This window comes from Ahaetulla prasina, chromosome 4 (assembly GCF_028640845.1).
Source record: "Ahaetulla prasina isolate Xishuangbanna chromosome 4, ASM2864084v1, whole genome shotgun sequence".
Classification (NCBI taxonomy): Eukaryota; Metazoa; Chordata; class Lepidosauria; order Squamata; family Colubridae; genus Ahaetulla; species Ahaetulla prasina.
Genome location: NC_080542.1, coordinates 8,976,643 through 8,990,435, shown reverse-complemented (window position 1 = coordinate 8,990,435; position 13,793 = coordinate 8,976,643). Strand labels below are relative to the sequence as shown.

General features: G+C 38.7%; 1 protein-coding gene across 1 annotated transcript; it reads left to right on the top strand.

Moving 5' to 3' along the window:
* Window positions 1-655: 655 nt before the first annotated feature.
* LOC131197099 (vomeronasal type-2 receptor 26-like) lies at window positions 656-10,665 on the top strand. The gene is made up of 6 exons (XM_058180738.1): window positions 656-819; window positions 2,572-2,812; window positions 3,783-4,646; window positions 5,124-5,351; window positions 6,658-6,784; window positions 9,662-10,665. Exons 1-6 carry the CDS (start codon window positions 656-658, stop codon window positions 10,552-10,554), a joined length of 2,517 nt encoding a protein of 838 aa, XP_058036721.1. The 3' UTR covers window positions 10,555-10,665.
* Window positions 10,666-13,793: the final 3,128 nt, after the last annotated feature.

Below are 13,793 nucleotides of genomic sequence, written 5' to 3'. Positions count from 1 at the left end.
TAAAGTCTAATTTGGATAGCTGAAGTCACATCTTGGACTCCTGCCTGCCCTGAGAACTCTGACAGAACTTTGGCAAAGCTGCAGAGGCTTTGTGGCCACGCTTGATACAGACTTCCCCAACCCGGCCGTCAGAGGAAGAGTGGGACACGGCAGGTTTCTTCAGTTCTATCTAAGCTAAATAATAGCATTAAGATTCCCACATCTTGTTTGTTGTGAAGTAAATAATTAACTTTTCCTTGAAGAGTCCAAATTACTATAATGTGTTTATCTGCTTAAAGCTCCAGAGATTTTCAGGAAAGCAGTGAAAATTAGAAAACATGGCTGAAAGAGGTTATAAATTAACTGCGGTTCAAAGAAGAGCTTGAGGTGGTGGGAGGAGTCAAACAGATCTATTGGGTTCGTTTCCTCCAGCATCTGTTCTCTCTTTGATCGGACCAATTTCAGATTTAGGTTGTAGAAATCTCAGTCATTCTTTATTTCTGTATCTCCATTGAAGTTAAAGATTTAGGTTGATGCTTTTCTCTTAGGAGGCGTGTTGGGAAAACCCAGGATGCTAAGTCAGATCCATTGGTGTGGGTTGATATGTTGGAGACCTCTTTTAGAAGATTTTTTAGCTGTTGATGTACTGTTCTTTCTGATGTTCCCCGTGATCAAAATGAATGCACTCAAGTGTCCAGAGGTTGATCCTTTCCCAGTTCCACATGAATGGTACCAACCAGGAGATCTCCTTATTGGAGGGATGGCTTCACAGATCATCTATGCCTTCAGAGAGCATTCGTTTTATCAGCATCCATTTCAGGAGTTATATGGATTTTCAGAGTAAGCAAATCTCATACCTTTCTTCACCTAATGATCATTTCTAGATATCTACATCAGTTTCTTTGCTCACAAGGGTCTCACAAGAAGGCAGATGAAGTCATAAGTCAGACCAAGCATTTCTTGATTTTTCCCCCTGAAATTTCAGATTTTATGCCTCTATAGAAATGAGGGAGTCTTTATACTATTTTGAAAAAAGTGATACAAATATGAATTTGAATGTTTAAGGGACACCTAGATTACTAATGTGAGAGAGCACATATAGCTCAGGTATAAACTATACAATCCTTGGTGCTATCATAGCTTGGTTATTTTTTGCAGATATTTTATTATCAGATTAGGTAATAACTTTAGTGTTCTGAAGAGCATTGCAAAGCTTTTAATATGTTACCTACTTGGGACGCAAACTATTTGAAAGGGAACAATCAATCTTAGAAAGCACCACCACTTCACAATACCTAGAATATAAATTCATAAAAGTAGGAATTCGTAATATCAGAAGATGTTCAGAAATGATCACTCATCCCCACAAAAGCAATGAAAAAAATGTTCTTTACAATTAACACAGTTTCTCAGAAAAAGGAAGAAAGAACAAAAATGGTTAAAGAAGATTAAAATAAAGAAGTGGAATAAGTTTAGGTTCCTCTCTATGAAACAAGACACAACATCATTCTCATTGGCCATTAGTAGAAAATCTAAAAATATAAAATACTGTATTTTTTTATGAATGACTTCCATGGTACTTTGAACCAGTATAAAGGGAATTTAATCTTTTAAATTCCGATCACAGGTACAAATGGCTATTCTTGATGATCAATTAATTCATTCACTTTCTAAAACAAAACTAGATGGACATTACCTTACAGACGACCCCCATCCCGTTAAAGACCTTGGGGTTTTCATGTTAAATGATCTAAGTGCCAAAGCCCACTGCAACTACATAGCAAAAAAAGCTCTAAGAGTTGTAAACCTAATTTTGCGTAGCTTCTTTTCCAAAAACACCACACTACTAACCAGAGCATATAAAACATTTGCTAGACCAATTCTAGAATACAGCTCGCCTGTTTGGAACCCTCACCGCATCTCTGACATCAATACAATTGAACGTGTCCAGAAATATTTTACAAGAAGAGTTCTCCATTCCTCTGAAAACAATAAAATACCCTATCCCACCAGACTTGAAATCCTAGGCTTAGAAAACTTGGAACTCCATTGCCTTCGACAAGACCTAAGCTTAACTCACAGAATCATCTATTGTAATATCCTTCCTGTTAAAGACTACTTCAGCTTTAATTGCAATAATACTAGAGCAACTAAAAGATTTAAACTTAATGTCAACCGCTTTAATCTAGATTGCAGAAAATATGACTTCTGTAACAGAATCATCAGTGCTTGGAATACCTTACCTGACTCTGTGGTCTCTTCCCATAATCCTAAAAGTTTTATCCAAAAACTTTCTACTATTGACCTCACCCCATTCCTAAGAGGACCATAAGGGGCGTACATAAGCGCACAAACGTGCCTACCGTTCCTGTCCTATTGTTTTTCTTTTCTTCTTCCTATATATATGCTTATACCTCCTTATATTTACTCATATATTTGTTTATATACTATATAATCTTTTTGTATGATACCTACATATATTGTTGTGACAAAATAAATAAATAAATATAAATAAATAAATAAAACATTCTTTACTTACAGTCTGATTATAAAATTCTATCAACATCTCCTTTCCTTGGCCTTTGCTGTCAGGGAAATCAATGAGAATCAAGAAATCTTGCCCAATATTACCCTTGGGTTCCATATTCACGACAGTTACTATGATGCAAGGATGACTTATCGGACCACCCTGGATCTGCTCTTCAAATCAGATAGATTTCTGCCCAACTACAAATGTGGACTTCAGACAAATCTCGTGGCCATTATTGGAGGACTTGGATCAGAAACTTCATCCCATATCGCAGAAATTGTAGAGTTCTACAAAATTCCTCAGGTATGTCCAGGGATGAGGAAATTTCTCTAGTTCTTAATTAATTAAGAGCCTTCTTAAGTATTTATTCTCGTGTGTTTGTCTCCACAAAAACATGATTGTAAGGAAATCTCATTCCCTACTTAGCAAGACATTGAAAATTAAAATTAACTTGTAGCGGTAAAGACAGATTTCAACTTCCTGGTATTTTTTTTAATTTTTTAATTTTTTTATTATTTTTGTCACAACAGTATACACAAACAATTGTCATAGATAAAACAACATATCTTGAAGAATATATATGTGTGTGTGTGTGTGTGTGTGTGTATGTAAAAAAATATGCATCAACTATATCAATTTGATATAATGAAGAGAACAATAGGACAGGAACGGTAGGCACTTTTGTGCTCTTATGCACGCCCCTTATAGTCCTCTTAGGAATGGGGTGCGGTCAATAGTAGACAGTTTTTGGTTGAAGATTTTGGGATTTTGAATAGAGACTATGGAGTCAGGTAATGAGTTCCAAGCATTAGCAACTCTGTTACAGAAGTCATGTTTTCTGCAATCAAGTTTGAAGCGGTTGACATTTAGCTTGAATCTATTTTTTGTTCTTGTATTATTGGGATTGAAGCTGAAATAGTCTTTTATAGGAAGAATATTGCAATAGATGACTTTGTGTGTTAAACACAGGTCATGTCGAAGTCGATGGAGTTGTAAATTTTCTAATCCCAGGATTTCAAGATCATCTTTGATCTTTTTTGATCTTTGATGATTTTTTGATATTTGATGATTTTTTGATCATCTTTGATCTTTTTTGATCTTTGATGATTTTTTGATCTTTGGTGATTTTTGATCATCTTCCAATTAGAAAAATAATAACAGAAATTTAGCTGCATTTTCAACCACATTGTACTGGAAACTAATTCACAAAGATGAACAGTCAGAAGAAAATCTAAATCCTTTGTTGATTTTTGTTGTTGTTGTTTTCTTTTAGCTCCCATATGGATCCTTCCCCCCAAAAGAATTTCATATCAGTCATTTTTCTTCTTTTTATTTTATGGCACCAAATGAAGGTCTTGTATACATTGGGATTATCCGATTGCTTCAACATTTTGGATGGAAATGGATTGGACTCTTTGCTGTCAAAAATGAGAGTGGAGAACACTTTTTGAAGAAGCTACAGGAGATGCTTTCTCGGCATGGAATATGTCCAGCCTTCATAGAAAGAATCCCCCCACTGCTTTCTTTGGATGAAATCCATACATTCAATGATATACTTAAAAGTTTTTACATACATTTCACAGACAGTAAAGCAAACATATTTATTCTCTATGGAGAGTCTTATACACTTATCTGGATGATATCTGCCATATTTTTAACTGATCCTGAAGTTAAATTAAATGCATCCCTTAGAAAGGTATGGATCACAACAAGTCAAGTTGACTTCATACTAACAGCAAATGTAAAGACCTGGAATCTCCAATTGTTTGATGGGTCCATTTCTTTTCAGACACATTCAGGTGAAGTTCTAGCATTCAAAGGTTTTTTGAAGTCTATAAAACCTTTTCGGAGACAAAGAGATGGATTTCTAAAAGGGTTTTGGGAGCAAGCATTTGACTGTTTCTTTTCTGATTCAGAAACACCAACGATGAACATTAAAAAATGTAGTGGGGAGGAGAATCTGGACAGCCTCCCTGGACCTCTCTTTGAAATGCAAATGACAGGTCATAGTTATAGTGTCTATAATGGTATCTATGCTGTGGCTCATTCTTTGCAAGCCTTACTATCAAAAAAATCCAGTCAGAATAAAATATTGGTGAATAAAATCCCAGAACCTCAAGATCTACCACCTTTTAAGGTAAAATTGTCCGAGAAATGTGAAAAATTTGCTAGAAAATGACTTGGATCACAAAACGAGATCAACCATGTTTTCAGACACAAAGTATCATTCAAATAGCTATGATTAAATCAATCAATCAATGATAAATACATAAGAAAAGTCCTGTCCTTCTGCACTCAGTAAATCCTACCACTGGGTTATAATCAATGGGAGGAATATGTGAAATACTATTGATAGTAATATAGTGCCTATTTTATATCCATGAAAATGGAAATCAGTGGGCTCATTACCGTATGTAGTGATACTCTCCATGCTAATTCTTGATATTTGTCACATCAAGATGCATACAGAAATTTGCAAAGAACGGGAAATGTTTCATCAAATGTTTTATCCCACTATTCTTTAAACCTCCTCCTCCTCCTCCTCCTCCTCCTCCTCCTCCTCCTCCTCCTCCTCCTCCTCCTCCTCCTCCTCCTCCTTATTCCTCATTTGTAGCTGCACCCATTTCTTCAACACATTTCTTTCAACAACTCAGCAGGAGAAACAGTGTCCTTTAATGGAAATATGGAAATTGAAGGAGGATTAGACATCATCAACATAATTACATTTTCAAACAAATCCACCCACAGAGTGAAAGTTGGAAGATTAGATCCCAATGCTCCAGATGGAAATGAATTGATTGTTAATGAACATTTGATTGTATGGCACAAAGATTTTAACCAGGTATGTTTATTCTTGAATGGGTCAGATTGCTGCATACATTTTCCTAAAACATGTGTCATTTTCCTCCATTATACCCATTGAGAAGAACTTGGTGAATCTCTTTGCAACTTTTAGGTCCTCCAGTTTCTCATTCTTTTTCAAGAATAAGCATTTCAAATGCCTCAAGGCAATTCTTGAATGGCACAAAAGTTTTAATGAGGCATGGACTGCAAGCATGTGGAATGCTTATAGATCTTGACAAGATTTTGACAGACTTGAACATTGGGCACTATCTAACAAAATGAAATTCAACAGTGAAAAAAGTAAGGTTCTACATTTAGGCCAAAAAAATAAAATGCACAGGTACTGTATATGTGGTACCTTGCTCAATAGTAGTAATTGTGAGAGGGATCTTGGAGTCCTAGTGGACAATCATTTAGATATGAGCCAGCATTGTGCAGCAGCTGCCAAAAAAGCCAACACAGTTCTGGGCTGCATAAACAGAGGGATAGAATCAAGATCACGTGAAGTGTTAGTACCACTTTATAATGCCTTGGTAAGGCCACACTTGGAATATTGCATTCAGTTTTGGTCGCCACGATGTAAAAAAGATGTTGAGACTCTAGAAAGAGTGCAGAGAAGAGCAACAAAGATGATTAGGGGACTGGAGGCTAAAACATATGAAAAACGATTGCAGGAACTCAGTATGTCTAGTTTAACTAAAAGAAGGACTAGGGGAGACATGATAGCAGTGTTCCAATATCTCAGGGGTTGCCACAAAGAAGAGAGAGTCAAACTATTCTCCAAAGCACCTGAGGGTAGAACAAGAAGCAACGGGTGGAAACTGATCAAGGAGAGAAGCAACTTAGAACTAAGGAGAAATTTCCTGACTGTTAGAACAATTAACCAGTGGAACAACTTGCCTGCAGAAGTTGTGAATGCTCCAACACTGGAAATTTTTAAGAAAATGTTGGATAACCATTTGTCTGAATTGGAGTAGTGTTTCCTGCCTAAGCAATTAATTGGACTGGAAGACCTCCAAGATTCCTTCTAGCTCTGTTATTCTATTCTATTCTCTCCTCTCTGGAGTAGGGTTTCCTGCCTGCGCAGGGGGTTGGATTAGAAGACCTCCAAGGTCCCTTCCAACTCTGTTGTTATTATTATTATATTTTTACAACTTCCTTAAATAATGAAAAAAAAAAAAGCTTAAATAATTTCTGTTTGCCCTGACTCCCTTTATAGGATGATTAATTGCTTCTATTTTGAAATGATGAAAAGCTTAAAAACTTGGCAACTAATCGTGCAACATTTTTCATGTTATGAACAGGTTCTTCCAGTTTCTCTGTGCAATCAATACTGTCAGCCTGGATCTTGGAAGAGACAATCTGAAGAGAAAAGCTTTTGCTGCTATGATTGTATTCCGTGTCCACAGGGGAAGATGTCAAGCAAGATAGGTCAGTTACGAAAACCTGCACATTTTGGAGACAAGGGCTGCAAACTAATTGTTTTGTCAAAAAAAGTACAATTTGTTCTTTTTCTTACTAAAGATGAGATTTTCCACCCTTTAAAGCATGGGTGTCAAACTCACGGGTGGATCCAGCCCTTGGGCTACTTAGATCTGGCTCATGGGATTAGTCTGAAAATATCAATGGGCCAGCCTGTGATGCCTCTGTGGGTCAAAGCGGGCCATGGGGTGGATCGCGTGCTGTCCCCATGCAGCCTGTTTTTGGCTTCTACTGCCTCTTGCAGCACTCTGCCCTCTGAAAATGGGCCCTGCAGAGGCCCCAAGTGTAAAGTGACCAGATTTCAGCGATGGCAAATCGGGACACCATTTCTGGGGGGGAGGGGGGAGGGGGGGCTGTACATGCGTGCTGAGTCTCGCCACCTGGCTGAAGGAGGAGGAGCGGCTGCTGCTTCTCGGCTCTTTCAGGCAGGCTCGGCTCTCCTCTTGGCTCTTCCAGGCAGCGGGCGATCTCGCGCCCCCTTCTCCGCCACTTCCCCTTATCCACCTCCTCCTCCAGCGTTGCCGCCTCCCATTTTCAGAATGGAAATGGAAAAATAAATCAGGACTTTTTTGAAATGCCACGGGACGTGGGACAAATTATTAAAAAGCGGGACTGTCCCGCCAAAAGCGGGACGTTTGGTCACTATACCCAAGTGTCCCCCACATGGCCCATTTCCAGCCAGCAGAGTGCTGCAGGAGGACTGGATTGGACTGGATAACAATTATGTGGCTTCCAGTAAGTGCTGGACCTGGTTAGAAAACAAGTGCTGGTTAGAAAACAAGCAAAATCCTATGTTGATACTAAAGTTTAATGCTGGATTTGAGATGCTGTAGGTCCATTTAATTTACAATCAACAATCTATAATTGATAGCCATTTCTATTCCCTATCCTGGAAATTTACCTCTGCTGTTACATCTTGTATCATCATGTTAGTCATGCTATTGCATTTGTATTATTCGTTGAATAATAAAAATGCAATAGTGGAAATAGCTTTTCTGCCTGAAAAAGCAACTTACTATTAAACAATGGGGTATAAATTTAGAAATGAAAAGTGTAGTGGAGTATGAAGAATTAGTAACAAATGTTTGCCAGTAATATCTGGTAGAAGAGATAAGAAAATGGTTATATTAAAGAATTGTGGAAAGAAAGAGAAGGGGAAAAAATGCATCTTGACCCTGTGTCAAATACCCATCATGGCCATGCCCATCCCCGGACACACACACACACACACACACACAGAGAGAGAGAGAGAGAGAGAGAGAGAGAGAAAGAGAGAGAGAGAGAGAGAGAGAGAGAGAGAGAGAGAGCCCTCTGAGGTCAAACACAACCCTGATGCGGCCCTCCATGAAATCAAGTAATAATAATAATAATAATAATAATAATAATAATAATAATAATAATAATAATAATAATAATAATAATAATAATAATAACAACAACAACAACAACAACAACAACAACAACAACAACAACAACAACAAAACCACAGAGTTGGAAGGGACCTTGGAGGTCTTCTAGTCCAACCCCCTCCCCAGGCAGGAAATCCTACACCATTTCAGACAAATGGTTATCCAACATTTTCTTAAAAATTTCCAGTGTTGGAGCATTCACAACTTCTGGTGGCAAGTCGTTCCACTGATTAATTGTTCTAACTGTCAGGAAATTTATCCTTAGTTCTAAGTTGAATTTCTCCTTGGTTAGTTTCCACCCATTGCTTCTTGTTCTACCCTCAGGTGCTTTGGAGAATAGTTTGACTCCCTCTTCTTTGTGGCAACCCCTAAGATATTGGAAGACTGCTATCATGTCTCCCCTAATCCTTCTTTTCATTAAACTAGGCATACCGAGTTCCTGCAACCGTTCTTCATATGTTTTAGCCTCCAGGCCCCTAATCACCTTTGTTGCTCTTCTCTGCACTCTTTCTAGAGTCTCAGTATCTTTTTTATATCATGGCGACCAAAACTGAATGCAATATTCCAAGTGTGGCCTTACCAAGGCATTATAAAGTGGTATTAACACTTCATGTGATCTTGATTCTATCCCTCTGTTTATGCAGCCCAGACCTGTGTTGGCTTTTTTGGCAGCTGTGCACACTGCTGGCTCATATCTAAATGGTTGTCCACTAGGACTCCAAGTTCCCTCTCACAGTTACTACTATTGAGCAAGGTACCAAATATACAGTACCTGTGCATTTTGTTTTTTTGGCCTAAATGTAGACCCTTACTTTTTTCACTGTTGAATTTCATTTTGTTAGTTAGCACCCAATGTTCTAGTCCGTTTAACCCTGCTTTAAAGCAAAAAACAAGGGCAATCACTATAAACCTCAGTTATTAATAATCTCTCATATTTCAGAATACTAAGATACTTCACATGATCCCAGCATTCATATATCCAATCTTTTCTCGTATGGCATTTTTGTCCCAGAATTCAAAATCCAAACTATTTATTTGGGTCCTTAAAGATGTCATCTGCAGGCCATGGTGACCAAAGTGAAATTTTGGGCCCAGCCATCTTTTATGTGGTGGTCAACCAAAAAACTGCATGACAATGTAATCGAGAAAATAGAAAATTATCTGCTTAATGGTTGTAAAATTGGCTAGGAAAAAACCCCCATAACAATCAATATTGGAGAGAGAGAAAGAGAGAGAGAGAGAGAGAGAGGGAGAAAGACTCTAACCCTCCTGATTTTCTAAATTTCAGAAATTCTGATTGGAACACAAAGCCATGGCTAAGTGGGATTGAAAGGAATGCTAGTCTTCAAACAATAGCGTAGAACATCTCAGAAAGAAATAGAAAGTAAATGATTGTCTTTTTGATCTTTTTATCCAGACACAGAAGATTGTTTCAAATGTCCTGAGGATCAGTATCCAAACAAAGAGCAAGATCGATGCCTTAACAAAACCATGAGTTTCCTGTCCTTTGAAGAACCTTTAGAAATCAGTCTGGCCTCAGCTGCTGTTTCCTTTTCCTTCATGACAGTCAGCGTGCTCGGAATTTTCCTGAAGCGTAGAGATACCCCTATCATCAAGGCCAACAACCGGGACCTCACTTACACTCTTCTTATCGCCCTTCTGCTCTGCTTTCTCTCTTCCTTGTTATTCCTTGGTCAGCCAGGGAAAGTAACCTGCCTTCTCCGTCAACCGGCATTCAGCATCATCTTCTCAGTTGCTGTTTCTTGTGTGTTAGCTAAAACTATTACCGTGGTTGTCGCTTTCATGGCTACTAAGCCAGGTTCTTCAATGAGAAAATGGGTGGGGAAAAAATTGTCTCTTTCTGTTGTCCTTTCTTGTTCTTTTCTTCAAGCAGGTCTTTGCATTGTGTGGCTGGCAACATCTCCTCCATTCCCTGAGTTAGACATGAATTCCCTTAGAGAAATCATGATTTTGCAATGCAATGAAGGCTCCATCTTCATGTTCTATTGTGTCCTGGGCTATCTGGGCTTCTTGGCTATTGCCAGTTTCACTGTGGCTTTTCTTGCTCGTAAATTACCTGATACCTTTAACGAAGCCAAGTTCATCACCTTCAGCATGTTGGTTTTCTGCAGTGTGTGGGTCTCCTTTGTTCCAACCTATCTGAGTACTAATGGAAAAGCCATGGTGGCTGTGGAGATCTTCTCCATCTTGTCCTCCAGTGCTGGGTTATTGGGATGCATCTTCTTCCCAAAATGTTTCATCATTGTGCTGAAGCCAGAACTAAACACCAAGAAAGGACTAATAAAATGAACTTATTGTATCATGTGCATGTTATATTTTCCCCAAGAATACTGAGTTTAAATGAGATTGCTATAATCTGTAAACAGTTAATTAAATAATTTCAGGGGTTACTTGTTAATGTAGTTCATAGGGCATTATAAAATACAGCAATGTTTCTCAACCTTGGCAGGTTTAAGCTGTATGGACTTTGACTCGCAGAATTCCCCAGTCAAAATATAAAACACCAGAACAGTGAATTGTTTTAAAAATGAACAATATGAATGATAATTCATATATAATATGAATATTCAATATTCAATATGAATATGAATATGAATGGTAGCCTTCTGCTACTGAATGCCTCCCACCGATCCGTGCGCTCGCACAGAGAGGGACTTCTCAGGGTGCCGTCCGCCAAGCAATGTCGGCTGGCGGCCCCCAGAGGAAGGGCCTTCTCTGTGGGGGCTCCCACCCTCTGGAATGAACTTCCCCCTGGACTTCATCAACTGCCTGACCTTTGGACCTTCCGTCGCGAGCTGAAGACTTATCTGTTTATTCACGCAGGACTGGCATAGGAATTTTAAAAACTTTTAATATTTGATATAAATTTTATGGGTTTTTTATGGTTTTAAATGTTTTAATCTGGCCTTATATCTAATAAGTTTTTTAACTATTGTTTTATTTGTATATTATTGTTGTTTTATCTTGGCTGGGAACCGCCCTGAGTCCTTCGGGAGAAGGGCGGTATAAAAATCCAATAAATAAATAAATAAATAAAAAATAAATAAATAAATAAATAAAAAAATAAATAAAATCATGAAAATAAATAAATTATGCACCAGTGGTTATTAGAGTAGCTAAGCCTATGGCCAGATATCTAGTTCATTTAGACATTGGATACCAGTATCCTCAAGATGATGTTGTTTTTGCAGAAAACCAGGGAGCCTCCAGTGGGGCATTCCATCCCAATATGATATAAAGCTTCCAGGACATTCTCACAGTTATATTTAGTATTATCAACCAGACCCCATTTGGTTTTCCGATATTGACATCTGCCATGGTAGGTTTGGATCTGAATGAGTGCTGTCTATTTTTCTCTTGGAAGAACAATGCCAGAAAGGTATTGAACTGTATCAGATAATAAATAACATCATAACATAACATAATAACAGAGTTGGAAGGGACCTTGGAGGTCTTCTAGTCCAACCCCCTGCCGAGGCAGGAAATCCTACACCATTTCAGACAAATGGCTATCCAACATTTTCTTTAAAATTTCCAGTGTTGGAGCATTTACAACTTCTGCAGGCAAGTTGTTCCACTTATTGATTGTTCTAACTGTCAGGAAATTTCTCCTAAGTTGCTTCTCTCCTTGATTAGTTTCCATCCATTGCTTCTTGTTCTACCCTCAGGTGCTTTGGAGAATAGTTTGACTCCCTCTTCTTTGTGGCAACACCTGAGATATTGGAACACTGCTATCATGTCTCCCCTAGTCCTTCTTTTCATTAAACTAGACATACCGAGTTCCTGTAACTGTTCTTCATATGTTTTAGCCTCCAGTCCCCTAATCATCTTTGTTGCTTTTCTCTGCACTCTTTCTAGAGTCTCAACATGTTTTTTACATCGTGGCGACCAAAACTGGATGCGATATTCCAAGTGTGGCCTTACCAAGGCATTATAAAGTGGTATTAACACTTCATGTGATCTTGATTCTATCTGTTTATGCAGCCCAGAACTGTGTTGGCTTTTTTAGCAGCTGCTGCACACTGCTGGCTCATATCTAAACGGTTGTCCACTAGGACTCCAAGATCCCTCTCACAGGTACTACTATTGAGTAAGGTACCACATATCCTGTACCTGTGCATTTTTTTTTTTGGCCTAAATGTAGAACCTTACTTTTTTCACTGTTGAATTTCATTTTGTTAGTTACCGCCCAATGTTCAAGTCTATCAAGATCTGTCAAGATCTGTCAAGTCTGTCAAGATCAAATGGATGTGATTAGAAGTTGCCCATTCCTGGTGATTTACGGTCTCAATATCAAAATCTATCAAGTAATATTAATTATAGTTTAATCAATGTCCAAATTTCTGAGATATGAGTCTGAATATTTGATCATGATAATCCTCGTGTATGAGTAATAATCAGGTTTGCCTCACATTTTTTCCACTCCTTTTTTTAAGCTCTTTGTCTTCTTGCCTTGATTTTGAACTTCCCAGAAGCTGGTGGGAGGAGTTTCTGGCTGTGAATGGGGGAGACTGAGAGGGAGTACAAAGCAGGGGTGAAATCTAAAAATTTTCCCTACCAGTTCTGTGGGTGTGGCTTAATTGGTGGGTGTGGCTTGGTGGTCAGGTGACTGAATGGGCATGGCCAATAATAATAAATAATAAAAATAATAAAGTATACAAAACTTGGGAGTGCACCGGTCTACCTTCTTTAAAAATAGAGGCACCGGTCTACTAGCTGCCTAAAGCGCTGATCAGCTGTAGTGCAGCCTTTGAAGTTCTGTGTCAGTCATTTAAGGCCGTTTGCAGCTATATCACCACCAAGAGCTTCAGGGACAGAGAAAAGGAACAGTGGGGCATGGGCGGGGGGGGGGTGGGCAGGGATTTTTGCTACTGGTTCTCTGAACTACCCTCCCCCATCGCTACCAGATTGCACGATCCGGTCCAAACCGGGAGCATTTCACCCCGGTACAAAGGTAGAGTGAAACTGCTGCCATTGCATTTTAACTTCCCAGAGGCTGGTAGGAGGAGTTGCTGGCTGTGAGTGGGGGAGACTGAAAGGGAGTATAGAGGACAAAGGTAGCGGCCCGCACACCTAACAGCATGCAAATCATATAACTATAAACCAAAAATAGCAATAATACATTCGGGGGTAGTGCACTTCAAACTGTGATTTCATTTTATTTCAAAATGACCGGCTTAGTTCAGTATAATACTATTTTTTGCAGCTGTCTTTCACAGTACTTTTTTTTCAAATTTGAATTACTAGTCTACATGGACATATCACCTATCTAGAATTTCTAATCTGTGCTCTCCAAGCAGAAATTAGGTGCCCAATTCAGCCATTCCTCTCTATTGAGCTGCTGCACTATCTAGAACATTTAGACATTGGATAACAGTATCCTCAAGATGATGTTGCTCTTGCAGGGAACCAGGGAGCCTCCAGTGAGACATTCCCTCCCAAAATGGACATTCTCACGGTCACATTTAGTCCCCATTTGGTTTTCCAATATTGACACCTGCCATTGTTGGTTTGGATCTGAATGAGCG

What these genes read in the sequence shown, in the direction of transcription:
- LOC131197099 (XM_058180738.1), top strand. Translation starts at nt 656, where the DNA reads ATGAATGCACTCAAGTGTCCAGAGGTTGATCCTTTCCCAGTTCCACAT. An exon ending in AGTTCTACAAAATTCCTCAG is followed by an intron (nt 2,813 to 3,782) that starts GTATGTCCAGGG and finishes GTTTTCTTTTAG; the next exon opens with CTCCCATATGGATCCTTCCC. An exon ending in AAGATCTACCACCTTTTAAG is followed by an intron (nt 4,647 to 5,123) that starts GTAAAATTGTCC and finishes CCTCATTTGTAG; the next exon opens with CTGCACCCATTTCTTCAACA.